This window comes from Bradysia coprophila, chromosome IV (assembly GCF_014529535.1).
Source record: "Bradysia coprophila strain Holo2 chromosome IV, BU_Bcop_v1, whole genome shotgun sequence".
Lineage (NCBI taxonomy): Eukaryota > Metazoa > Arthropoda > Insecta > Diptera > Sciaridae > Bradysia > Bradysia coprophila.
The window spans coordinates 10,389,987-10,417,948 of NC_050738.1; the positions used below are offsets into that span (position 1 = coordinate 10,389,987).

At 33.7% G+C, this 27,962-nt stretch overlaps 2 protein-coding genes across 3 annotated transcripts; one reads left to right on the plus strand and one right to left on the minus strand.

The window, feature by feature from the left end:
• Positions 1 to 2,329: 2,329 nt before the first annotated feature.
• LOC119066156 (mitochondrial import inner membrane translocase subunit Tim21) lies at positions 2,330 to 4,852 on the minus strand. Its single transcript, XM_037168460.1, has 3 exons — positions 4,691 to 4,852; positions 2,602 to 3,127; positions 2,330 to 2,540 (listed from the first exon to the last, which is right to left on the minus strand). The coding sequence occupies exons 2-3, from the start codon at positions 3,088 to 3,090 to the stop codon at positions 2,400 to 2,402; spliced, it is 630 nt and encodes a 209-aa protein (XP_037024355.1). The 5' UTR covers positions 3,091 to 3,127; positions 4,691 to 4,852; the 3' UTR covers positions 2,330 to 2,399.
• A 1,232-nt stretch (positions 4,853 to 6,084) lies between these two features.
• LOC119066153 (solute carrier family 66 member 2) lies at positions 6,085 to 23,713 on the plus strand. Of its 2 annotated transcripts, XM_037168455.1 has the most exons (8): positions 6,085 to 6,440; positions 6,572 to 6,858; positions 15,994 to 16,130; positions 16,595 to 16,699; positions 20,586 to 20,750; positions 22,164 to 22,225; positions 22,293 to 22,385; positions 22,527 to 23,713. In XM_037168455.1, the coding sequence occupies exons 2-8, from the start codon at positions 6,653 to 6,655 to the stop codon at positions 22,608 to 22,610; spliced, it is 852 nt and encodes a 283-aa protein (XP_037024350.1). In that variant the 5' UTR covers positions 6,085 to 6,440; positions 6,572 to 6,652; the 3' UTR covers positions 22,611 to 23,713. The 2 variants fall into 2 exon arrangements, with proteins under 2 accessions (XP_037024350.1, XP_037024352.1); XM_037168457.1 differs by lacking the exon at positions 16,595 to 16,699 and having other exon boundaries at positions 6,086 to 6,858.
• Positions 23,714 to 27,962: the final 4,249 nt, after the last annotated feature.

Consider the following 27,962-nt stretch of genomic DNA (forward strand, 5'->3'; position numbering starts at 1 on the left):
AAGTTGATGCTCAATCATTAAATTCTAAATTCTAAAATAATAAATCACTGAACATTTAGAGTTACAAAAATTGATTCTTCGGCAAGTCTAACGAACTATTTTACACTTAAATCGGCAACAGATGTGCATGTGTGTGAAGTATCTGCGAAAAAAACCTGCAAATTTTAAATATCCGAAATGTGTTTCCTTGTACAAAGGCTTTTCCGCAACTTTTTGTAGAAGGAGAATGGTTTTTGGAATACATACGGAGATGTAAACCATTTTTCCTTTTACAAAAAGTTGCGGGAAAGCCTTTGTACAAGGAAACAAATTTTGGTTATTTAAAATTCGCAGGTTTTTTTCGCAGATACTTCACACACATCAGATGTGCACTTTATAGTTAATTCCCTGAACGGAACTGTGCTCTCTTCGAGATTTTTTAATGAACACAGAATAACTAAACATCAAATAGTGTAGACGATTTTTATTTATTGTAATATTTGTTGATGAAAAGATCGTTTTTTTTTACTGGCTGCGCTATCATGAGCAGTCTTTGTTTCGCTTATAAATAAAAACCTCAAAAAACAATTCCCGGGATGCAAGTTTTGAGCTTTAGTTACTCTTTAAGGTGACCTCGATGTCAATCCAAATTGGTTGATCATTATCAGTGAGTGCAATTCGGTTTAAAAAATAAAAATTTTGAGATTAAAATATTTAGATGCTCTCGGTCTTGTGATGTTCAATATAGATTCAACGATTTTAATTTTCGATCTCTGAGAAAGTTGCAATTACTTTGGAACCTTTTTTTTTTATAAATTTCAAGTGAGAAATAATGGTAAATGAACGGTTAAAAAGTAAAAATAATTTTACTAAAACTACGAAAAAGTAAAAAAAAGTAAATTATTATGACCACACCCCCTGGAAGACATCATCTAGAAATATGGTGCACATTTTACAAGCTCTAACGAAAAAAATAGCAACAAATCTGCGAAACTCGTTATGTATTATAATTAAATTAACACAACCAGAAACAAAAAAAAAATGTAGAAAGTTATCTGAAAGATAACGAAAAAAAAATATTTAAAAGTAACACTAACATAGACACGTAATGGAACGCTGAAATAAGAGATTCAATTAAATGAGACAGAGAAAGGAAAAATTAGAGGAAAACATTTTCCCTGTAATTGAATTTATATGAAACCACCTAAACAAAAAAAAAAAATTAAAAAAATGGAACACTTTTTAGCAACCAACCCCAATTTATATATGAAAATGATCGAAATGATCGGTTATGAAACTATATTGTAACTTCTAATTTATATATTGAAAAGGTTTGATTTGATTCAAAAGAAAACAAACATGAAAAACAAACCTCAAAATGTTAAAAAGTAGAAATTAACAAGAAAATAAAATACGAAAAATTGTGGAAAGTGCTTTTGTATAAATGATGAAGATGAGCAATTATATTGAAATAAATTATGTTTAAATAAGAAAAGAATAGTTGGACGTTTTGATCGTATGCCCAAAGTGTCCACTCTTAACACATACATTTACTCTGCAACATGCAATACCTTACCTGTGTCAAACATATTTCGAAATGCTTTTAAGCATCTGCGCGACCAGAGCGTTCTCCTATCTTAGGCTAGTTTGGTTTCAACTAATTTTACTTCTAGCTTCTAAAAGTACAATTTCGTCTGAGAATTGCAGAAGATATGGCGCGTCGATTGAAAGTTCCCAACGTGGCTGCACTTAATATATTATTCTGTTCTGACCATGAGACCATAGCTTTGCGTCTTAGTCTCATTTGGGTCCAAATGGATCTTAAAACTTCTAAGAATATAATTTGGCATGAGAATTGAGGAAGTTGTGGCGCGCCTATCACTATGACGATTGGAGTTTTGGCAACGCACTGACAGTGCTTTGGTTTTGGTCATGAGTTCTTTTTTACATTGAGAATTTCCTGGATGTTTCAATCTTTTACAACGTGCCCACTTACACTCTCAACCCATGTATATGTATATCATAAGAATACCTTCGTCTAATATGTTGCTTGCAATTATTGTGCTTGACCATAGCCTTGCATCTCTCGCCTGTTCACCTGAGAACTGCAGTAGATGTGGCACGCATATCTATGACGATTCGGTTGGGTCAAAGGATAATTTTTACAGAAAGAATTACTGGATGTTTCAATCGCACCTAACTACACCCACTACACCCTCCCCTCGCCTTGCATCGGAGTCTCACTTGTTTCCAGTGGATCAAAAAACTTCTAACAATCTGGCATGAGAATTGCAGTAGATGTGGCGCATCGATCGATCACCATTCGAATTATCAGCGAAAACTCATTTGCTACATAGAAATCAAATTTATTTACATCAACACCGTCAAAAGTAACATCAAAGCATTTTCCATCGATGTTCTTAGAATGACATTGCTTCACTATTCTGCGAACCTGACGTTGCCGTATCGTTGGCTCGATTGTCTTCCAAAATAACCGTCGTTCTGGGATAATGATCCAATTTGGCGAATAAGTACCGATACTCGTACTCTCCGGACGAATTCTAGAAACGGACACAAAGGATAATTGTCTTGTCTGGTCAGAGTCCATCTTAACCCACTAACCTGCTTCATTTCCAAATGTACGGTCGCCTTATTCCGGATCCCTTGAATATAGAACTGCATTCGCATATGAGGTATTCCGTTCCGTTCAAACGATGTGTGTGCAACATGTTGCCTGCGTCCCCGTCTCGACTCTTCGCCATAACCTTTTATCGGTGCACCCAATTGATCTTGGATGCGAGTGTCATTCACACACCGGTCCAACGCAGCTGAGTAGATATTGTTCGGGCTATTCGATGACCAAAGTTCTTTCAGAACTGTGTAAAATAAGGCTCCAGTTACACCGACACCCAATACAATCACTCCCATGTAACTGGCAGTTTTCGTATTTTCTTTGATTCGTTCACCAATTGGCTTGACATCCGTTGATACGTCTGTTCGTTCCTTGGCTGTTGCTATGGCTGCCGATTTCTTCTCTGCATAATTTCTGAGTGGTGGCCTAGTGATAACAAAAAGGGCTTTTATGTGTTGCTGTAGTGAAGAACGAAACATTTTGCTGAAATTGGTTATTTGCGTCAGCAGGTTCAGTCTGAAAAGTGAACGAAAAATCGAGTTAATTCTAATCAAAGAATGTTCGCAACGGGATGATGTCATAAAAATCTCGTAAAGAATATGGTCTGAAAGCAGATAATGACAGCAGCGTGAATTTATGCGATTTTTACTTCATTAATAAGATTACATTTAATTACCACACCGCACTCCTTAAATCATATTTGATCATTTATCATAATATCTCTGTGCCATTTATATGCCGCATTTTCTTTCGCTTATTGCCAATCCCTTTTTTTATGGCTCACTGTTATCTGTCTGTTTTGTGATTTGGTGTAACCGGCACAGGTCCACCACTCCGAAACAAATAAATAAAATTGCAAACAATGTCTATTTCGGTCGCTTACTATTTTCATCTGTTTTTATCGTTTTACGACGATAAGCACATAAGTAACACATAATGTCAATATTGTTTCTCATGTAATATTCCATTCGTATCAGCGGAGCTGCCCCCAAATGAAATCAATTCCTATATATCCTTCCTTAGTGGGGGTACTTCATGCCAACTTAGCCAAAAATTGTTTCTCAATTACTCTAAGTTCTAAAAACTGAAAATTTTGGGCAACACAGGTACGGCAAAAGGCTAGCACGTAGTTAGTTGTGCGAGACACATTCACTCAACACAGGGCTTCAATGGCACTTACTTGACTAACAAATCTATATTTTGTTTTATATCAACATTACCACGAACAAAGGACGAATTTACGAATTCGATGATCAAGATTCACAAATAATTGTGAAAAACTACGAGAACCTTTTTTCAATGTTTCAATGTCGCAGCTGTTAGTTAATCCTGTTACAGACTATCATCTGTTATCGACAACGACAGCAAGCATAAACGACAAGCTCTGACTAATGAGGTCTTATATAGCAAAAAGCATGTTCACAACGAATGAAGTAAAAGATTTCTAAAATCGATCCCTGAAAATCTTCGATGAAATGAAGTAATAGTTTGAATAGTAAAACTGTTAATATGCTTCTGTGACAGGTTATTCAATAGAATCACAAACTATATACACCATTCTCCCCCCGACTACAATTTATTTGAATGAGAACGTAGAACGAAAAATCAATGTTTGTGGTTTTTCACATGGTGAAATGAGTTTATATGCAGAAGGGTGGCTAAGGTGTGTGTGTTCCTTCGGTCAAGATAATAATAAACCATCATAATAATGAATTTCACCCACGAAGGAAGAGTTTTTTAGAGCAACGGAATGACACAACAGAGATATAAAACGCGATTTTGTGGTCGTATGTATTTATGTTTTATGTGCAGAATTAATGTTTCTAGTTTTGATGGTTGTGACCGCTCCTTAGAAAATGTTATTTCCGTTTTAATTTTATGATTTTTCCGCTAAGATTGTCAGTCTTAGGCGAATCGCTGTTACGTATGGTAAACTCGAATCAGTTCAGTTACATTGAAAAATTATTTCAAGGAAGCGCGAATAAGTGTCCGTCTGTGTGGATTTGATTTGGCTTTGTGATTATTGGAAATAATTTATGACGACCTGTTGTTTTCAATGTTATATTAACAATAATTTACCTTTTCGCGATTCAGTCGGTCTTTTTAAAGAGTTCTGTCAAATATAACAAAAACAAAAACTTTAAAATTCCTCTTGTCTACTATACTGTCAAAACTGCGTTTATTTCGGATGAACGTAAATTGGTTCACTTATATTCATTGTGAAAACACTCGATTCACATATCAATATTCACTCAAATCAGTTACTTCTTTTGTTTAGCGAGTTTACCTAATGTGCCATGTATGTAACTCATCTGTTTTACCTCAACAACGATTATTGTTGTCATCGTAGTCGGTTCTGACACATCTTAGTTGATTACGAAGGCAGTGGTAGTAAAATTTTGTGGTGTGCAAAAAATTGTATGGGGAAAATATCCACTGGACCATTCTAGTCTTTGATTCAGAGAAAAGTTACTGAGGAAATATAGTTGGGTGACAATCTCAGTATTAGGACCTCCATTAACAAGATGGTGTCATCCCTCTTGACCTTTTCGAAACGGCAAACTTATCCAGATTCCATCATTAAATCTATTACTTTCATTGTTTAAAGTATCTTATATTTAGAGTTCTTGATGCAAAATCTTTTACTTCATTTACTTCATAAATTTTACTATAAAAACCACATTAGTCGGAATTTATTGCTTATTTCTGTCATTGGTCATTGCTGTGTATGACAGATGATACCTAGTTAATTAATAGCATTTTACTTTACTAGGGAGGTAATAAGGCCATTCCATCCCTAGTGAAAAGACATCGCTCGTAAAGTAAAATAGCATATTGGACGACACTGGAAATAAATTGATATTGATACGAGATGAGTAAAAGTATCCGAGATATCAAATTACTTCCCTGGTACTGCAAGCTACTGTTACATGACTAGGGATAAAAAGATGAAAAGTAGAGTTTTCGTGCGAATTTTGTTGATCCGAGACGAAGCCGAGGTCGATAAACACACGAAAACGAGACTTCATTTTTATCCCGAGTTATGTAATGGATTTTACATGCTGAGGGCGTCGAAAGTAGTGCTTGAAACATGAAAAGTACGGTTTTCGACGTATGTAACACGTAAATACTATTGTTAAACTGTCAGAAAACAATATTACCTGTCTCTTAACATAGATCAAAAAGCGCTGCCCTAAAAAATTATAAAAGGTAATTTCGCATTAACTGACGTTGTGTGACACTGAATTAGTGTCTGATGAGAATACTTCCCTCCTACAAAAATCGAGAAAAACGCTTACTTTAAACGAAACCTCTGTATTTTTCTCTACGCACGCATATCTTTTCCCAAATCATACTCACAGTCATCATTTATACAAACTGTGTGCGACCTGCGACTAACAAAATGAACAAGATGAACTGCGTTCTACATATATTTTTTCACGATAGTTCGGTGCTGTTATAGCTGTCAAATGTGACTGTCATTCACAATCGGGTTTTCATTGTGAGAGGGTGGTTTAACAGCCCGAAAAGACGAAACTATTATTTTTGCAAAAATGGACACAAATTGTGTTAAATCTCGTCACTTTAAAGTTAAAACACACTCACGACCATAATACATATCACCTGTGTTTATCTCGTTGTTATTATTTGTTTGTTTTTTATATAATTTCTAACGGAAATTCATTATATAAGTTAGCTCCCGGGAGTTCCTTCGATGCAAGGAAGTGTTCAGTAGCAAGAAAATAAATAATAATTTCAATCGAAAAGAAGTGATTTTGTTGAAAGAAAATAATTTTTTGTTAAATAGAATTAAAATCGATTCGATTCGGTACGCATACATACGCTCTTATCAAGTGGATTGCATGAATCATAATTTAGTAATTAATAAATTTGATTTTGGAGTGGTTTCGGTTCAGTGTTTGTGTGTGATTGAATGACTACAAAGATTTTTTCCATTAATTTTTGTTCGTCGTCGTGTGATTTATAACTTAAAACACATTTCAATCAGAAAGGCCGACTGAACACAGTAAATACGGCAAGATGGATGATTGGATTTTTAATGATGAGCTGAAATTTCAATGGAGCGATTTGGTTGCATATTCCGCTGCAACTGCCATGATTGTTGGTGGTGTAATACCTTACGTACCGCAATATAAACAAATAAAACGCACTCAAGACCCAGAAGGATTTTCGTTGCTTGTTTGTTTAACACTGCTTATAGCCAACACACTTAGAATATTATTTTGGTAAGTGATGATTCACGATCCGTATATATTAATATAATATTTGCTTTCATCTTGTCCTCACTCATAGAATCGTATTCATATTTCTCTTCTGCCATTTATCTGTTTGCTTGTCTTGGGATTTTCAAAATTCATCTAGAAAAACAATGAGGAGAACACTCAGAATCTATTTAAATCTATTGTTTGTTTGTTGAACTATTTGTGCGTCCATAAAAAAACGACTTAACCCAATTAATGACATATACACTTGTTGAGACAAGCGAAAACAGTCGGTGTTGCTTCATGAAGCAATTGCGATATAATTCAATCGAAACCCATTTACACGAAACCATTTTACCGCAGACAGAAAATCCACCCACACCATCAACCGTTCGTCTCTATTATTAAATATACATTTTTGTTACAAAACTTAATTTGTAAACAAACGTGAACGTGTAATAGAAACACTGTGGATGATGAGACGCGGCAATCAATTTGCATTTTTTATTAATCAGAGGAGAAACATTTTTTTTTTATTGTACACGTGTTCAATTCTGTTTGTTGATGTATCTGATGCTAATAATTGTTTATCAGTTCGGTCTTTGATGATTAATGCTTTGAGGTTTCGGAAAAGATGACTGCGACGTTTTAATTAAACGAGTTTTTCTTATAATAGTTTGGGGGGCATTCAATCAATATCATATCGATGTTGATGTATCGCTGTTGAATCATCTTGGCGATGTGTAATGGATGTATAACTTGACAAATTCAGAATAGAGGAAGAACAGGGTAGGGCATTTCCTGTATCCGACATAAGATACCACAGTTGTAGTAGTAATAAAAATAGGCAACAAAAATTGGAAAAGCAGGAAGGTGTCTGCTTTTTTACTTTTCTTCATTCTGTTTTTCATCGAAGGTAATTTTGCTGGAAAAAATCTCTTGTGACGCAGACTATTGGTTTGAAACTGTTCCAAAACAGAGGCTACATCTCGAACTTATTTCTCAGAAGTTTTGGTAATGTGTTGGCTGGTAATACTCTTGTAGTGTTAGACCCATACCTAACGACACCTTGAGTCCCTCAAAAGGACACGGCTGAAAGCCTGCGGCATAATATTACTTTATATGTTTCTGTGTGGTAAGACTAACATTTATCTTTGATATGCACCTGTGTCCAAATGTTTATTTTGACGAGTCGCGTTATGATCCACTCCTTCGACTTAGGATCACAATCAACAACTCTTCAAAATAAACATTTGGACACAGGTGCATAATATTTAATCGGGTAGTAGATACGGAAAACATTCGTTTTTTAGCCCTGTATCGGCCCCAAGAAGCCTAGTTTATATCTTGACCATTACACGAGAGGTTGGTCTCAAATTGAAGAATGAAATTTCAAAAAAAAAAAATTATTGAAAGACCTGTTGTGCCAGACAAATGAAAATTTCGGATATTCAACTTGTCTGGTTGCGACTAGTTTTTCAATAAGAACATTTTTTCACAACGCATGTGGGAAAATAGTCATGTCATAACAGTGCCGTAATGAGAAACTTTCGTTGTTTTTTTGTTGACAAAAACCTTGTATTCAACTCGGTGATACATGATTTTTTTAGACACACAATGTGTATTGTCATGCTCGGCCTAGGCCTCCAGTGACAATCTACTCATCTAGTGTCTAAAAGAACACAACTCAGTTGAGAAAGTAGTAGTTTTCACAACGCAGGTGAGAAAATTAGTAATTGTTGTGAAAAGAGTTGGGTTGATATCGGAAAAAAAGTCGCAAATTTCATTTACTCTGGTAACGTAACAACACACCAGAAATGAAATTTCTAACTTTCTTCCCTCGTTGAACAAATAACTATTACATCTTTCGTATCCGATCATTTTAAATTGATCTCGAGAAATACCAAAGGTTTTGAACGGAATTTAATATCCGGCACATGTTATTCACTTGCTCATAGTTCCCATAAATCGCCCTATATTTTGCTAAACGAAAATCTTCAGCATTACGTATCACGTTATGGGTGTTGATTTTCAGCCAACCATTCACAATCTCAAATGCCAATTTCTTGCCTATTATTGGTGCGTATTATCAATACCATTTACGTCTTGTTATTTTAACATTTCTGAGAATAAAACAAAAATAATTCAACTGTTGGCTTCACCTACGTTTCTTTTCTTCACTTGAAATAGGCCCACATCAAGATTAGTATTATTCGTAAGAAAATTTTCTCGAAAAATTAGATTTGTTGGTTCAACACTCCATGTTTCATCATAACACAGTTTGTTCAGTCTTTGTATCCCTTCAAACATAAAAATAAAATAAAATTTGTGGGGGAACACAAAGTGTACTTCATTCCTGAATGAATTCGATGAATATAAAGGATTTTTTTTTTTTTTTCGTAGAATTCGACTAAAGAATAAAGAGATCCCATTATATTTCAAATGGATTATGTAATCAGCATCCAAATATAAAGTTGATTATATGTTTCGCATTACGGTTATGTTTTCAAAATATGACCTCTTTAAGATAATATGTTATGGCACTCAAGTTTTATCAAAGTATGTTACAGACGATGGGCACAGCCGGAGTGCTCTTATAAAGGTTAAACTAACTTTGGTAAAAGGCTGGAGGTTATGTTAAATTTCTAGGCGTGTTCAAATTCTTGATACTATGTCGAAATTGTTTTCAAACCGAACACTCAACCCGTAAGCTGTTAACTGACCGCTTCAATAAATGTATATGTCTACTGACGTCCAGAATATGCTTGCTCGAAAAATCAATTAGCACCGACTACGTTCTAAACTTAGGGTTTTCATCATATTTTGTGATAAAGGGGTCAAGTGAAAAGATTACAATGTCCTACATCACATACAAAAAAAATCTTTTTCTATTTTTAAAAACACTCAGCACATCTTTGCCATAGAAACAACTACAGCCATATGTACAAATTGATAAATGTCTTGAAGTCAACTTTTTCGAAACAAGAAGGTTGATAGGTGATTGGGTAAATGAGTTTAATATAAAGTTCCATTTGTCGTGTTACTTATATGAACAACAAGGGACTTTATTTTCGATAATAATGAAGTAAAGGAAACCGAAGAAATTAGGCTTTCGATGCGAATCTTCTTGTCCCTCTTTTCTTTTACTGGGTGGCTATTGTGCGTCAATGACGTCTGCTTTTAGTGATGAACTAGATAATTATGAGTCTACTCATGTTGTTCCATCAGAAACAAACGTCTGACTTACATATTACAGTCTACGTCAGTGAAATTTTGGCACGAGTTTTATTGTTGTTCAGCTGGTCCTATAATACAAACAAAAATGATTTAAACGGCTGAACAGTTTTACTCCATCGCGTAGTGATAGTAGTAAAACCGCCTAAAGACTATAGTTTGGTTTGTATGAGTGGACCAGCTAAAAGCTGAATCAAATTCATGCCTAAATTTAACTGACGTTTGTCGTATTATTTTAGCAGACCAAATTTAATTAACAATTTTCACCGAATGTTGTTTTGAATGACCTGTTACAGACGGCAGACATATGACCAGTATTATTATCAGGTCTATTACTTCCGTCGGTTGATCGGTTGATTTCAAATCTTGTACTTCAATTTTTTTGACATGCATTTTACCATATAAAGGACTATATTACCCAGAGCTTGTCATTATTTTTGTCATCGTTATCGATAACAGATGAACAGCCGTATATGACAGGTTAACAATACAGAACGAAATTATGTGGAATCCAACTCTAAGGTTTAAGAGAACTTCAGAAAGTTTTCGAAATTCGATACCAGCAGTTTAGCCAGACGACTTAAATAAAATGATAACTTTTTTGCTACATCCGGAAACATGTTAGAACATTTAAGATTTTTAATGTATAGTTTTGTGACCCAGCAAGCTACTTGTGGGAGTGTTATGTTGTCTATTTAAAGGTTGAGTTAGTGTGTAGTTTAAATGAAATCTTTTTGCATCGCTGAACATGCCCCAGAATCTTCACAGAGTCTTTATTCGAGGAGAAAATAGTTGAGACGGCATTTAAGGGCATCTCCCTAATGGTTTTTTATTTTCACCATCAATTCTGACTGATTTTTCAATTATTTTTTCCGCTCAAGTTTTTATTTTCTAACTTTTAATTACTCCGATCACAAGCTGTTTAAAACATGCCGTCATCGTCTAACAAGTCAATCGATAAAATACCTGCTGATAATACAAACAAAATATTAATCAGCGAAATTTATTATATTCGAAAATGAATTGCTGTGATAAAATAACCGAACAACACTCAGAACGTGTATTAAGAAAACATGTCTCCAAAAACCATATATTTACAGGTAAAATATTTAGTTTAACAGAGAAACAACCTTGTCCGAAACCAAATGTGGCGTTGATGTAATATAAAAATAGCTTGAGAAATATAAATAATTAAAATATCGCCGTTTCTTCCTCAATATGCAACCTAGACTTCCCACGTATTATTTGATATTGTACACTTAATACGTAATTGACGTTATACGGATCTTATTTTTCGGATGTTATCACAATCAATATGCAATTTGGAGAATTAAAATGGATTTGCAACATAAAAACGAAATTAAAAAAAAATAATTTATTGATTGCAATTTGCATTAAATGCTAAATATTTATGTCTAATTGGACATGGAAAATGAATTGACTGAAAATTGCTTGAGTATTGTTGTAGTTCGTTATCAAATGATATCTCAGCATTGATCCACATTAAGCTTTGTCTGGTGTCTGTATGCTGGCTATTGAATTAAAAATGTAAGCTTCTCTAATGAAAAATGAATGAATTGATAAAAGTGGATGTAATGCCTACAAGGTATTGTTGGAATTTTTTTTATCTTGATCGAGGTTAAGCACGTCTCATCGTATACCCAATTTTCAACTTGAATTTTATTGACACAAAGTACATGACGTTTAATCATGTAACTTTTGTACGACCTTATGGGCATCAGAAACTGAAAACAACAACATTGATAAGATGAATGAGTTCTCTCGACTTACATACATGAAAGCGTTTTTTTATAGTCGAATGTTTTCCGGTTCGGTATGAAAATATGGTTCGGTTTAATGAACTATGACTTAAATATATCATTCAATGGCAATAAGCAATATGTGGACAATTTCCTGTCGTAATCATCCAATGTTAAAACAAACTTTTTTTTTTTCATATGAATTCCACTTGATTTTTTTTTTTTTTTTTCGAAACCGAAACAAAATTACAACTTTGATGTGTAGTCGTATTTATCCGATAAATAATCAATTACTTATCAGCCAGTATCAGTAGTATTTTATAAAAGTTCTTGTCGTTATAATGTAACGCTCAATAATAACTCAATCATTAGAGGAACGGAGCGTTACTCTTCCATTTCGTTCGAAAATATTCTTCCGGAAATGGTACGCGTACGGTAAATAGAAAAGAAATACTAAATTAGCATTGCTAATGGAACACCTTTCTGGGCAAGAATATGTCGTTCATATGTATGATGGTTTGTATAGAGCCGACACCAACATGTCAAAAATGTTACATAAATTTGAGAGAATTTGGAAAAATTTATCTGCCGTACTTTCTGAACAAAATTTTATTGGCATACCCTTTCTATCCCAATAAGGTGTGGCATTATAATTCCACTGATTTATTTAGAGTATTCATCAAAGAATATTTTCAAATGAAATGGAAGTGTTGCGCTTCGCTACGTTCTATTAACTGAATCTAATTAACGCACTTACAGCATGAGTGGTACAGAAACTGGGCACTGTAAAAAAATTTGGAAAAAGTTTTCATATAAAATGACACTTTCTATGGCAGCTGTCGCTGGAAGCACTTTTCCTTGAAGTGCGTTGGTCTTATGAATACTGTTTGTCTGACAGATACAGATTCTATTTTCTAAAAAAAATCCACAAAACTTTTTTTTTTACACTCAAGTCAATTTCGTCAGTGATAACTTCATGTGTTCGGTTGTTTTTTTACGTTAGTTCGGTTGTTTTTTTACGTTCCATCAGATCCACGTTTCCATAAATAAATTGCACCCATATGGGTCAACGAAAAACAAGATGTTGCATTAAAATGCTAGCTAAATTGAGGAGGTTGTAATTTGGGTCAATCAAATTTCTTAAATTTATTTTCTGCCTGATTCAGGGAGAGAAAAGTGAAATTCCACATGTTTTATGATTTAAGAGTTCTTGTGGTTTTCAATTGATTCCACAATAATTTCGTTGAACAAATGAAGTTCTAGATTTTTATTTTCTATTTTTTTAGACACGCGCTCGCAAGAATGAAATATTAAAATAAAAATCTCAATTTTCATTTGTCAAACAAATTTTGTGTGGAAACATTTACAAACTACAACAACTCCCACGACAAAAAACATGTCGAATTTCACTTTTCTATACCTGTATATAAAGCTATATATGCGAAGTTGGCAGACCTGTTTATCTACACTAGACAGAGCAGCGAGATTACCTTCGATCGCTTACCACCAGGGCACCAAGACGCTGTTCCGTCCTGCTACAATTCCATGCAATTGCAAATCAATAAATTAAACTCGGTAACAAAAAAAATCATTTCCAAATCAAACGCTGCACGTGCACCCGCTGCTCTTTTTATTTTCATTAATCCTAAATATTAATGTTCAACACAACGACGTTCTCGAAATGCAGTATTTCTAAAACGGTTTTGACTGACCTTTCCATTTCATTGAAAAAATAGCTCGTCAATTACACGGACAATGTGTAACATTTAATGCCGTACAATCGTAGTGTAATAACAAACAATCTGGTAAAATATTTATGAAACACAATGTTTCGTGTCAACACGAAATATGAAAACAAAAAGACAGTAACCACTGTGTTAGTTTTACTAAATGAGGGTATAACATATGATATGTTTCTTTATTGATCGTCTTGTTGTTGTTTACAATTACTATTCAGGTCTTTATTAATATCGATCACCTGAACCGATGAAAGACGAAATTATATTTGTTTAGCTGATTGCGCTCGTTTGAACTGCAATAAAGTTTAGACATTTGACTATATACAGTGTTGAGAAATCACAGGGACGCCGACTTGTGTTTGGGAGTAGTGGTGCTCATACAACAAGCGAATCTGGGAGAAGTGGTGCTCTTTCAAGTAAAACTGGAAAGATGTAGTGGTGCTCATCATTCGAGTAGTGGTGCCCGAGCCTCGCTTGTCCTTAGAAGTCGGCGCCCCTGAGAAATCAAGTCCACTGTGGAAATAATTTTACGACCTCTGGGACAGTTTTTTTTTTGACGTTAATACACCATGCTGGTCAATTTAGGTTTTTTATTGCTCAAACCTATTAAATTCAACACCACATAAATACCCCGAGCGACTACAATTCATTTTCGTTCTTCATTTAATATATATTTCTTAATACACCACATACTGTCGATTACTCATCCATTTAATGCGTCGGTCATTTAATAAGTTGCATTTTTATTTGATTATCATCTTTCAACAGACCACATACCGTTGATGAGTCATTACTCATCATCATAACAATTTTCATTTAATTAATTGCATTTTCTTATTGATTTTCGTTGTCATCGTCACGAATTAATAGACGACGTAGAACAGGCTTATTATGTGGAACGTAGTTCTATAGTACGCCCTGAAGATAACCCTTTGATATTGTTCGATTCAGTCGTAGTGAGTGACTTCAACTTATAAACTGAAGTGGGTTTCAGATTCTTTGTTGCAATATTTTGTGTGAGCATGTGGAACAATGGCAATTCTTGAATATCGTTCAACAAATTCAATTAACATTTCTACTATCTACTCTGAAAGTTTTCGCATCTGTGTTACAGCAAGCATTATATGCTGTGCAACGCCGTTTTCAATTTCTTTTTATTTGTAACAACTAGGTCCCGCCTGTTGGGTGGGTCAGATCTGTTGACTGACTGAACGTCTCAACATTGGTATTGGTAACGATTTGTTGATTTATTTCAATGAAATGTAATTTTGATGGTCACAAAAACATAATGGGGGATTTTATAAGTTATTTTTAATCGACGTAAAACATTATTCTAAACAAAAAATTGTTCAACGGTATGTCTCTAAAATGCACTGATATTTTTATAAGTTGGTCTAAACGTTGAGACGTACAGCCGCCCGTAAGAAAATTACAAAATGGCGGCCGTATATTTTTGATTTTACACTGTTTTTAGAAATTCTTTTGATCAGAATTGTCGATACCCATGTAGTTCTTGCTGCAGAACACCTTACACATACGTATTTTCATCTTGACTGGAAACGGCCTCCGGCACATTTTAGTCGGCTGACAAAATTGGGTCAATTTAGGGTCGTACTTTGTAAACAAAATTAATTTTACAAAAAATCTGTGCATTTTAGAGGCATACCGTAGAACAATTTTTTGCTTAGAATAACGTTCTGCGTCGAATTGGTCAAAACTTCAATCCCCCATTAGAAGAAAACTACTGGAACAGTCTTAATTTCTCATTATTAAATTTTATTTTAAATTCCAAAATTTCTCTGTTTCGGGTATGGTATTCAAAATACTCTTCGCGTTTCCTCGTTGTAATGTCATAGAGGTGCGTTCTTTTAAGAATTTACTGATCCTTGGATTGCATGTCATTTCTTTAAGAATAGAACCAAGTTTTTGAATCGATTCCTTGCCTTCACTACACCAAGACCCCATCGTTTCTATAGTAATGGCCACCAAATGATAATTTGAAGTCATTTATCTGTAAAGGTATTTTTTACGACGAACAGCTTTCTACAGCAAGACCCTGCAACTTGCATTGTGGACTAGATGGGCAAGGTGTGTCGATGCATGTCTGTTAAATTCTGTTTAGCTTCCTAACTTCATTCGCTGGTACATACAGGTCTGGTTTAATGGTCACATTAGAGTTAAACATAAACAAGTGTGTACTGCGACGCTCGCTTCGCTCTGGCTGCAAAGCTCACACTCGTTGATTTTGAAATAGATACAGATAGTCGTTTAGCAACAGCAGCTAGATCGTTAGACCAACATAATCTGTCTTGGAACCTAAGGTGTATTTTCTGTTGTAAGACAGTAAAGAGAATTATCGCTTACATTAGAAATGAATCTAACAAAATACATGACAAAATAATGAAATTCAATTTTTTTCTTTCTAGGTTTTCCAAACGTTTCGAGCTTCCGCTTTTAATTCAAAGCATTGTGATGAACCTGACGATGTTCCTAATGATTCACTTATGTGTTAAGGTTAGACGAAATAATGCAATTATGAAGACGAGAGACCGAGTCTTTGCAGGTAATTAATGAAACTTGACAATTTTCGATTACGTTTTCAATTTTCTTGTCTTACCATAACGTTTAGACACCAGAGTATTTAGTGCTTTTTGAAGTTTTACTCTTAAGTAGGTATTTTAAGGTTACAGAACGTTTATTTTGCACTTGAATCTACTTTGTAACTAGTTATGAAATTTGATCTAGTTCGACGATACTATGAAGAGAGGTTGTTCAAGTCTTGCACTTCAACGTCGAATATAACATCGAATAGTTATAGAATTGAGCAGATTTTTTTTATGAAAAGAAATGTGTGTATAAGAGATTGCATGCCCATGGATTCGTGAAATAATTTTCCTTTTGAAATAGGAATTTATGAATATATGAAACGAATATAGATAGTGGCATTAGCTTGAGAAAATGCAAGCAAAGCTGAATTTTCTCGTTTTTTAATTTTTTTTTCTCCTTCTGTTAATTGAACCGATTAAGGCAATGATATGGTCGAAGGACATGGATCGAACATGGAACGTGTAGAAGACAATGGACCTGCATCTGGGTCACTTAAACGGCGACCCTCAAAGCACTATCTAAGTGGTACGTCTGCTTTGTGTTGAGCGTTGATTTTTTATTTCATTTTTTTCGTCTTTTGGATATTTTTGAGTTTAAAATTTACTTTTTTTTCTGGTTGTTTAAATGCATTTTTAATACGACAGTGTGTTGTGTTCGTTTTGTTGCCATTTATTTATTTATTTCCATTTAATTTATTTTTATAGCTTAATGGAAAACTCACCCACACAACATCCACAAACACACACGTGACATTTTCATTTATTTTCGTTCAGTCAATTTACTTTTCATAAAAATTTATTTTTGAAAATTGTATATTTGCTAAAGGTTTCCATTTGGCATTCACTTTTACTCAATTCGGTAGTACGCCAAATTCAATATAATAACTTTAATGTCCGGTTTGCCATTTTCATTTTAATTTTATTTTAGTGAGAAAGGAAAAAAAATATTTTCATTTCAATATACTTAATGGAATATAATCGCATCGATTAACATTCTCACACGTTACATACATATACGTCCGTATTCGTTTTATGGAAAAACATTAAAATTATTTTGGTCGCTGCAAGAATAGTCTCGTAAAATGTGCGATTTTTTTTTGTTGCCACTGTGAGTCAATTCTTGTTTTGTAGACTTTGGTGAAAATATCATTAAATATTTTGATCTGAGACTATTCTTTTGGCTTTTACATTCGCATTACTCACACATTTCTATTCATTTGATTTTAAGTTGGTTTATTCAAGCACAGCGCTTGTGTTTACATCTTAATTTAATCCCCAAAAAAATAGTAAAAATCACATTAGGTTTTGCTTATAAATTTAAGGAAGACTGTAGGGAAATGCTGTTTGGAAATTTCTGCTGCAATAGTTTTTTGGACAGTTCTATTACATTTCTAGTACATTCCGGCATGAAACTACTAATGATGTTACAATACTATTACTAATGTCAGTGCTCAATTTTTTGTGAACCAACTTCACTGCTATCATGGTATTTGCCAGAGTGAAGTTAGTTCAATAGAAAATAAAGTACAAAGAATGAAGTACTGAAAAGAATTGTGGCACCTCTACAGGTCAGAGACTTTTTTTCGGAAAACATTTTCCCATATTTTATTAGATTTTCCTTAATTTTCCACAAAAAAAAATTGTCAAAATTAGGAAAAATGAAGAAAAATTCGGGAAAATATGAGAAAAAGTCTAGACAATGTGGAATTTTCAAAAAAAAAGTCCTTGTGCAGGCCAACTGAGGTTTCACTGTGAACCCAAATAAAATAGGATATCAGCATCACATACGATCGAATTATGGGAATGCTCGGAACATTGTTCACAAATATAATATAATTTATAATTCATTGAATTTCGCATGCACAAGTTGATGTGTGTTGTCAGTGCAGACCAACCGCAAATGTTACAATATTTCAATTACGGATTTATTTATATAGTTCAGATATAACTGTAAGGTTCAATGAAAATGAACATCCAGTTCAATATAAATTAATTATTATGATTGCAAATGTAACATTCTGAATAAATCATTCATTTAATCCACTCGGTTGCAAAGTTCAACGTAGAGGCTGACTCTAAGTAAACAACAGCTAATTATGGATTAGTGAAATATTGTTTTGCATTATGGACTCACTACAGAGATAGTTTGGAGAAGTTTTTGAAGGATGAAAAATTCGATTTCGGTTTGGGATATCATAGAAGATTCACCTTTGATCTTTGTCTCAACTAAATTCTGTTTTGGTTAAAATATTCATATTAATCTTACCCTGAGCGTTAGAGTTGGCAATGTGGCTTCTTTTAACTATCTTGAATTTGACAGTTGTGACTGTTGAACGTCGTCAAATTTCAATAAATTCAGCATCGAAGTAAATCTACAAACAAAGTTTCAAAAAAAATATTTCTGTCTTAAGATCCAGGCCTTCGCTGTCATTCGAAAGTTTACTTATTTGCCGTAAGTCGTCCAACGACGACAATTGCACCCAAAAATACTATGGAAAAGGGACTATCCATAAATGACATCCAGCGAAAGTGCGACGGAGATAGAGATAGAACATATATTTTGAATGATGTTTTGTCTCTCTCTTTCGATGTACGTCGTTTATGGATAGTCCCAAACCTCGGTCGCAAATATAACGAGAAAGTCTAAGTAAAGTATTTGCTTCGATTTCCTTTTATGAACTGCAATCACATCGCGTTGTAAACATTAAATCTGTTACTTCTTTTGTTAACGTTCTTCCTAGTATGACCAATATTATAGTTCATTTCTATTAGAGAAATGATGGAAAATGGATACGAGAGTTATTGTGTTATCGATCTCTTTAGCACATTTACCACAGGAAATCTTTTTTCTATCGTAATCCCATAGATACCTACGCTACTCAACAAAGCAAAACAAAGTTTGACAGCGTGAAATAATGTCCTATTTATCTCCTTAGGGAAACACTATACGTTGAAGAAAATCTTTCACTGTTACAATCCTCAGTTGTTCATTGTTGTTCTCGTTATGGATAACAGATGATTAGCCTTTTTGCAATTTTGTATAGTTTTTACGTTGAGCAATTCCACTGGAAAATGTCCAAATATGATTCGATGTACAAAATTACATAAGAAACTTTGTGTAAATTTCCGTCAGATAAAGTTACCCAGTCACTAAACCCATAAACATTTGCGTATTAAAATGTTTATATTTGTAAAACACAGTTCGTTTTGTCACTTCGCGTGGTATGAATAATTTCTGGGAGGATTATCTCTACCTAATAAGTCATGTTGTGGCATTAACGTTCGTTATAGTTTTTTGTTGAAAGGTATTGTTTTTGCTTTCTGATACATAATTGGCACGAAATGTAAGCACAATTTACTTCCGACGTTTCTTTCTCTCAGATAAACATCAACCAAACAAATTAAAAGCTATTCCTGTACCGAACCAAATATTAAATGGTTTCGGTATTAGGTAGGGCAACACCATAGTAATGTGGTTGGAGTTGGACGCAGACGAAATCAACCCTCAGATTGGGAAAATAAAACAAATGAAATGATTTTCTTGTTGAGACCTTACAGACGTCGTCCTCACGGGCATTATATGATTAGACCAAGCAAATAACGGCATTGTCCTTTTCGAATTTGTAGGACAGTGTCTTATAGTAGGTGTAACGTGGTGAGAGTCTTGTGGACTATTTTGGCTTAAATTTTGAAAAATCTGAAAAATTCTAAAGAAAATTTGGGAAATTAGGGAAAAAAATTGGAAAATTTGGTAAAATTTGGGAAAAATGAGAAAATGTTTTCACAAAAAGAGTTCCTGATTGAGATTAAATGATGAAGACTACGGGAGGAAAACGTATTCACGACCTTCTTATCTATATCGGAGACTATTCCGAGCCTATGATTCTTTATGAAAGAAGTTGTGGTTTATTTTAGCTCTTATCTTGCTGTTCGAGACGACAATTACACTTCAGTATTCACTTTACTGTAATCGAAAATATTTTTAGACCTGTAGCCACCAATAGCATGGACATTTATCAATAAAATTTTGTGATTGCGATACACAAACAAATTGTTTGATATTTCTTTTATCGTACATTGAATTGAGTTGTAAGTAAGATAACGATTTTTAGATCACCTAGACAACACTTTTGATGCTATTTTCTTTCACCAATTTTATTACTATTCACCCAAATGCATTATAATGATGTTAAACCTTGTGATCTTTTATCATCGTTTCGGGAATTCATCATTTCTAGTATATGATTTGCAAAAATAAATGTTTATTCAAATGAAATATTATGCATGGCTGCATCTTCAGTATAATTTATAGAGAAAAGTTGACAATTTTGTTTACGATAAACTATAGTTTTATCAGTTGAAAATAATGGTTCAATGGTTTTTAAATTAACTCTCATAAATCATCATTTTAGATTTCGACACGAGATACTTCTGGGCATGGACTGATTTTCAATCGTACCTTGATTTTATGTTAGTTTTTTGGGCAGCTGGAGCGGCTGTAACGTATTTGCTGTTGAACGTAGAATGGTTTATGGAAACTGTTGGTTTTTTGGCACTGTTCACCGAGGCAATGCTAGGTTTGTATTCATTGATTTTTCACTTACTTACGCTCCATTCAACAAATATTTTGGTACATTGTATGTTAATACGGTTAGTCAGCTGATATCGATAATGTTGACAAAAATAGACGATGAGGTTTGGCTTGTATGGCTTTGTACAGTAAATTGCATGTTGAAAGAAATAAAGATTTTGTGTATCGAACATTAGGCGATACAGATTTATTGGTTACAATCATTATGTCTAAGCTTGCCGTTTGTAAGAGGATTACAGCGATAAATATTTACAGATGGTACCGACGTCTTTTTGTCACATCTGTCATATAAATTGATATTTTGTAATGCGGGGAGGTCCGGGAAAACGGGAAAAGAAGGAAAATATGCAGTTTCGATTGCTTCCTCGCCAATAGGTACTGTTGTATCAACCCGATTTTCTAAAAATTAAACACTTTCACCTCGTCAATACCTATCATTTGACAAATCACACACCAATTTTGAGCGAAAACCTACATTAAAAAAAATGATGAAAAACATGCAAGGGAAGGTATTGACGACACAAATCCGAATATTTAAAATTAGGAAAATCGAGTTGGTCGATCAGTAGTTATAGGCGAGCAAAACAACGTCTTTCGCTTTTTTTTACTAGTTTTTCAACGCATGCTAAAATGATTTTTTTGGTGAATGAGAGGTTTCCAACAAGAGCTGGAGTTCGGATATCTATTTCACTAAAAATCCTTTTAGCATAAGTTAGAAACAACGTTTTTTCTAAACGACGTTCGGAACACTTGACGAAGTCGTGATATTTCAACACTAGTTAGCAAAAATATTTAATTTTTTAGGAAATCGGTTTTGTACATACAACAGTGGCTATTGGTGAGAAAGCAAGCAAAACTGGATATTTTCCTACTTTTTCTGTTTTCCCGCATCTCCCTAAAATTAGATATTCGGATTAGTCTCGTTATACCTGCCATTTGGTGTGTCGCACACGATTTGATTCTGAGATGTGCTTGAAAATCTAGTGAAAAACAGGCACAACAAAACAATCGAACACTTGGCGAAGTCAAGTACAAGGCTGTAAACTTTGTGGAGGTCAAATAGATCGCCAATTTATTAGGTATTCAGGAACACACACCTTTTCCATACAAAAAATTCAAAATTAAATGGTATGGCATTTTTAGAATGGATTCCAAATTTTACAGTCTTGCTCAACTGTTGGTTCAGGAGCACACAACTAACTTCGCTGTCTCTTGGCGAAGTGACCCATTAAGCAAATTATTGTTGTCTCGGTTACTTTGTTTACAAAATGAGTGAAATAAGACAAGACACATACCACAGATAAGCAATGATCCGATTAGAGTTGTTGAATGAATGAGCTATTTTGATAAATAAAACGTCTGACAAGCATGGCTAATTTATTACTCAAACATTTTTCAGGTACACCGCAATTTTTACGGAATTTTAGAAATAAATCAACTGCGGGAATGAGCATGAGCATGGTAAATATTTTGCGACACTGATAACGATATACCGGAATACTATAATTGATTTTGTGTGTTTCTACAGGTGGTTATGTGGACCCTAGGTGATATATTTAAGACTGTTTATTTTGTAGCTAGAGAAGCTCCAATGCAATTTTGGATTTGTGGCACTCTACAGGTGAGTAGAAGAGTTATGAGTCTTTGTGGAAGAAGCGATCAAAGTCGAGGGTGGTTATGGTGCATTTAGTGTTTCTTAATTTGTCTCGATTTTGGTCAGTAAATTCATGCAACTGAAACTAATTCCGAATTTTATCCACAGGTTACATTAGATATAGCTATCCTCATTCAAGTTTACATTTATCGAAAGAATTCCGCGCCGAGAAATGTGCATCGAGGAGATTAGCAGTTTGCCCCCCAAACTATTCCACAAAATAATCGTAAAGACTCCGCTACCAGTTGCCATCAACCAGATTCTGTGCCTGGTTGCTCCAAATCACCGATTCGTTCCCGTGAACAAAGCAGCAGTATATCTAGTCAAGAACAATACAACAACAATAATCCAATTGTCCAAACCGTTCAATCATCTCGACCAAACACTCCGACAGTGCAGCATCAGTCATCCGTTGATGTGAGCGACGTTAGAATTTGTGTGTCTAGTCATTACGACTCACCACCATCGATTGGCCGTCGGAGTACTAGTAGTAATACAGAGATCAATGAACTTGATCCGAACAGCAAATGTGAAACTAGTCCCAATGAATTACCCGAAATCGTGATCAAATGCGAAGAGAAACCGGTCATCATCCCGATACAGGACACGAACAACGACGATCACACGATCGATGCAACAAAATCAATCAACGATATGGTAACGATTAAGAACGAGTGTAATAACAGTGTGAACCGGCAATCCAGTGTGAAAAAGAAAGGCAACAATACAAATGTCTGTGATGTATTATGACATAGTGTGTCGCTGGTCGCGTGGCCAGCGATCGATATAAATACAATAATTCAACAGGTTGTCGGTGTGCACCAACAGACGGTGACCGCTGAAACACAAACCGATATCATTGACTGTGATGTCGCTAACAAAAAACAGGATTGTGCTGAGATTATTTTATAGCACTGGCGACTTTTCAATATTTTTTTAATAGTAAATGTGCATTAACGTAGACATGTGTGTGAGTGCGGGGTCACAAACGAGGATCTCGCATTTTGTGCATTACATTTTCAAGTAGAACAAGGAGAAGAAAACAAAAATATATATTTTTTGCTACATTAACTGAACGGGGTATGTATGATATGTATTTGTGGACATTTAGAAATTTTTGGGGGGGAACTGATATTTTTTAGAAGTAAAATGAATTTTGAGTTAGGAAAAAAAGCGGAAAAGTTTACGTGGAAGTCATGTACCATGTGTAAAATTAGTTATTAAACGAAAATGAAGTTAAGGAAGCGCTTGTTAATTTGTGATTGCGGATTTTTTATCAAAAAATATATTTTGAGCACGTTTTTGAAGAGCTGTAATTGTACCATCACTCACACAAAAAAAGATCAACTCAAGAAGGATATCCTTCCCTTGAATCAACTTTTTCTGCCTGTCAAATAATAACAGTCATACTACGCACTTTTCATATTTCAAGCACTTCTTTCCAAGTTCTCACCGTAATGGCTTTACACAACAAACGATAAATTGCTAAATTGTTGCCTACATTTTGGTGCAAAATTATTATTATTTTGATGATAATTTTGGACTCTCAACCTTTTTGGAAAAAGTACGACCATCGTTTGGTGGTAAATTGTGTTAGCTTTGAATAAAAATAGAAATGTTTGTGATGATGTAACCTCAGTCCGAGAAAACTCAATATTTCACGAAAACTGACACATATTTTAAGTTTTCTCGGAGTTAGGTTACATCACCACAAACATTTATATTTTTGCTGAATACTTATACATTTTAACACCAAACGATGATTGTACTTTTTCCAAGGATGATAGTCCAAAATTATCATCAAAATAACAACAATTTTACCCCGAAATGTAGGCCACAATTTAGCCATAAGGAAAAATTGGTTTGTGGGTAATAACTTGTCCCACTTGGAGAAACCTTGGCAAATTGTGTAAATTCATGCAATATGCACCTACTTCAAGTAGGTGAAGTTATGACTCACAAACCAATTTTAAATCAATGTTTCCTTTAAAACTAGCTCATTTTCGTCTGATTTAATGGTTTTACTTTGTCTAAAAAAGATTTTGGTTCAGAGAAAACGAAAGTTTAGCAGAAATTTTCTCGGGCTTTCGGCCACTTATCTGTACTGGCCAACGATTTTTAAGCAATTTCGCTTGTACAACACGCAAAAAATCCCAACACCCGATGTCCAAGACAGACACGCAAATTACTATTACTAACGGCGTTGACAGAGGTGCATGAATTATGAAAATTAGAAACAAAATTAGATAAATTGGAGAAATTTATTTTGACTAAAATTGGACCTGATTGAGATGAAAGACCTGTAGTTAGTTGTTAAGAATGTAGAGAGCGTGTGAGTGAGTCGAATTTTTCTACATTTTTTCGTGGTTGTATTCGATGCGAAATAGGTAAGTGTGGCTTGTGATGCATATACCATGTAATACAATAGTCATCTACATAAAAATGGAAGGTCACGCTTTCACAAGTGATATCAGCTACGCCTCGGATTCATAAAATTCACAAGAAACCTTTCACCTCAACCTCTTCATCGCTAGTTATATTACACAAGTGGGAGGAAAAAGTACTAACTTAAAGTTATCTTGATGATTCTTGAAGAATCTTCACAAGCTTTTGTTTTCCCTAAAGTCAATAATGGCTCACACGACACCACTAGAAAAAAAGTAAGAAAAAATTGGTGTAGGACCTCACAGCATAAGAAATTCTTAACATAACTCGATAAAAGTCAAGTTCTTGTGTGATTATTGAGCTCAGCTTCGGCTCGAAGCATTGAACTTCGCACGAAAACTGGAATTTTAAATTTTTTCTCACTTGTTATGTAAACGTAAATGTAAATAATTGTTTGATGATTCGATTGAGATCAGAGTCTATTTTAGACAAACCTAATTTTTCTAATTTCTCTTTTGTTTAAATTTAAATTTAGAAACAAAATTAGATAAATTGGAGAAATTAATTTTGACTAAAATTGGACCTGATTGAGATGAAGGACCTGTAGTTAGTTGTTGAGAATGTAGAGAGCGTGTGAGTGAGTCGAATTTTTCTACATTTTTTCGTGGTTGTATTCGATGCAAAATAGTAATTCGAATTTATCTACTTGATTCATTCAATATACATTTATAATAAAAAATTGCTGTCGAGTGAAAGTTAACAAGCGCCGAAGTTGTATGTCCAAGCAAATTAAATTTAAATTAAAACAGAAATGCAATATTATCCGTTAGCAAAGACAATGAATGGAATTAATTTTAGCAGACAATTTAATCATTATATATATAATAACGGTGTACTACTATTCTAATTTTTTTCTTATACTTCCATTTGCGATTCCAATTCGATTATGAAAATATATTTTAAACAAAAAAAACTGATTTTTGTGTGTATCGACAAGCTTTAATTTTAAATTCTTTTGCGAATTATATTATTAATTTTTATACAATAGTGTCGCTTTACATAAACACTGTACAGAGAATACCATTTGTATACTATGGCATACAAATATTGTAACGAATTTATAATTATTTTTTTGGTTTTAAATTCTATTTTTCGAGTGATTTATGATTTTTACTCTTAAAGACGATTTGTTTATCTCTTTATCAAAAAGAGAAAAGTTTACGTACGTGCCATTGTTTATTAGACAGATAAGTAAATAAAATTTGGAAAACGAAATTTTGTTGACGAAGTGAAAAATCTTCGTTTGACACTGAATTTATTTGTCCGATTGGATACTTGTTTAGAATGTAAGCATAAAAATAGCTCCATCCATCATTTAATTTCATAACAATTTTTTTCATTAGTTCAACGATCAAACGATGCAATTATCAATCTCTAAAATCGTGGTCCCGGTCAATTTAGTATAAAAAGAAGTTAAAGTTGTTGGCACACTTATATTCTTCCTTACCAGAAATTTGCTTCCTTACCAGAAAAATTAGCTTCCAAGAACTATATCCGCACAACATAATTATTTCCCGACAAAGTCGTAACAAAGTAAACTGAAGCTGAACCTGAGAAATCTATTCAAATTAATTAACTCTTTAGAAAATACCAGCGTTTAATATTTGGAATTGGCGATGCCGTAGTATAATCAATCAGTTTCCATAAAAAACCCGACATCACCCGAGATCAATATAATCTTTTCCACAACAAAGGCTTCCGAAGTTTCAGCTGTGGTGAGAAAATTACTGTTGCGAAAAATATTTTTGATCCCCGCGGCATGAATAACCTTATTTTCTCCACTCAAATCATGACAGTTCAGGTGAGAAATTTTTTCATTTTATCAACTCTTGTGTTTCCCAAGAGTTTTTCTTTCGCTTTGCAACTGTTTTTCTTTGATTTTGTAACAAATTGAAGTGTGTTCACCTTGGGGATTAATAGGAATTCAAATCCGAATGTTTTTTCATTTAAAAAAAATCGCTAGAATTTGGACCCACATTTTTCAACTCTTAGGATTCCGAAAATCTTCTAACACTAAATCATTTGTTTTTCCATCTCTCATGTAAGCTTTAAATAATTATATATTTTCACTGTAAATAATTAATTGCAAACTTTGAATTTTAAATCGAATGCAAGACAAAGTCTTTGTTAATTGTAATCTTATTGTTAATGGTCTTTTATTTGAAAGGAAATCAATAAAATCGCATTTTAAAACCCATGTACCGGATATAATATTACAACCAAAAACAACCATCATCTGTACTATACTAAATATTTATTGTCCCAGCCTTATAATGAAAAGGAAAATCGTGTAGCTCTGAAATGATTTTCTATTTGTTAACATAACAATTCTAAAAATGAAATTTATATTTAGAACCTTAATTGGAATGTAAAATATAAATGGCACATTAGTTATGGTTAGAATTTCTTCATTCGAATGATTAGTAAACTCTTTTTCAGAATGTACATGGAACTTGCCTTATGTTTTTTTTTTTGTAATTAGAAATATTTTTCAAATGAAATGATTGTAAGAATATGAATTGTAAAGAGAATGATTTTTTTTCGTCTAAACTGTACCTAGTGGAATTATGTGAAGAGAAATCTATCTAATCAATTAAATATTTTGTAGGACAATTACAATATATATAAGAAAAAGTCCTTGGTTTTTCCGATCACAATAGTTTTTCTTCCGTCTCATTTATGATTTAGTTTTATGACCATCTTCTATACTATAACCCGAAGACACGGTCGCCATTTGAAGAAGATTAATTTACTTAAATAATAATTCGTGTACACGCTTCGTATCCATAATTAAGTGAAATATTCTTTGATCCAACCATCATAGTCTCCACATTAAAACAAACAATATATCTATAATAATAAATTACCAGATCCAGAGCCAGATCAGAATTGTAATCATGTATTCTATTTTAGTAAGAGGAAACATATAAGGAACTTTATATATACATTTAAAATAGACAAATTAATTAAAATATAACAAAAAAAAAAACAATAACCAAATTTTATGAATTTTATTTGAAAATGTCTCTTTATCATTGTATACAAGTACAAATATTGTGAAATAATTTTTATTTTGGAGAATAGAACAATTAAAGGAAA

Bases quoted from the DNA above. Each gene is read 5' to 3' on its own strand.
- LOC119066153 (XM_037168455.1), top strand. From the start codon at position 6,653: ATGGATGATTGGATTTTTAATGATGAGCTGAAATTTCAATGGAGCGAT. The intron at 16,131-16,594 runs GTAATTAATGAA...GAACCGATTAAG, and splicing joins GAGAGACCGAGTCTTTGCAG to GCAATGATATGGTCGAAGGA. The intron at 16,700-20,585 runs GTACGTCTGCTT...TCATCATTTTAG, and splicing joins CTCAAAGCACTATCTAAGTG to ATTTCGACACGAGATACTTC.
- LOC119066156 (XM_037168460.1), bottom strand. From the start codon at position 3,090: ATGTTTCGTTCTTCACTACAGCAACACATAAAAGCCCTTTTTGTTATC. The intron at 2,541-2,601 runs GTTAGTGGGTTA...GTCCGTTTCTAG, and splicing joins TACATTTGGAAATGAAGCAG to AATTCGTCCGGAGAGTACGA.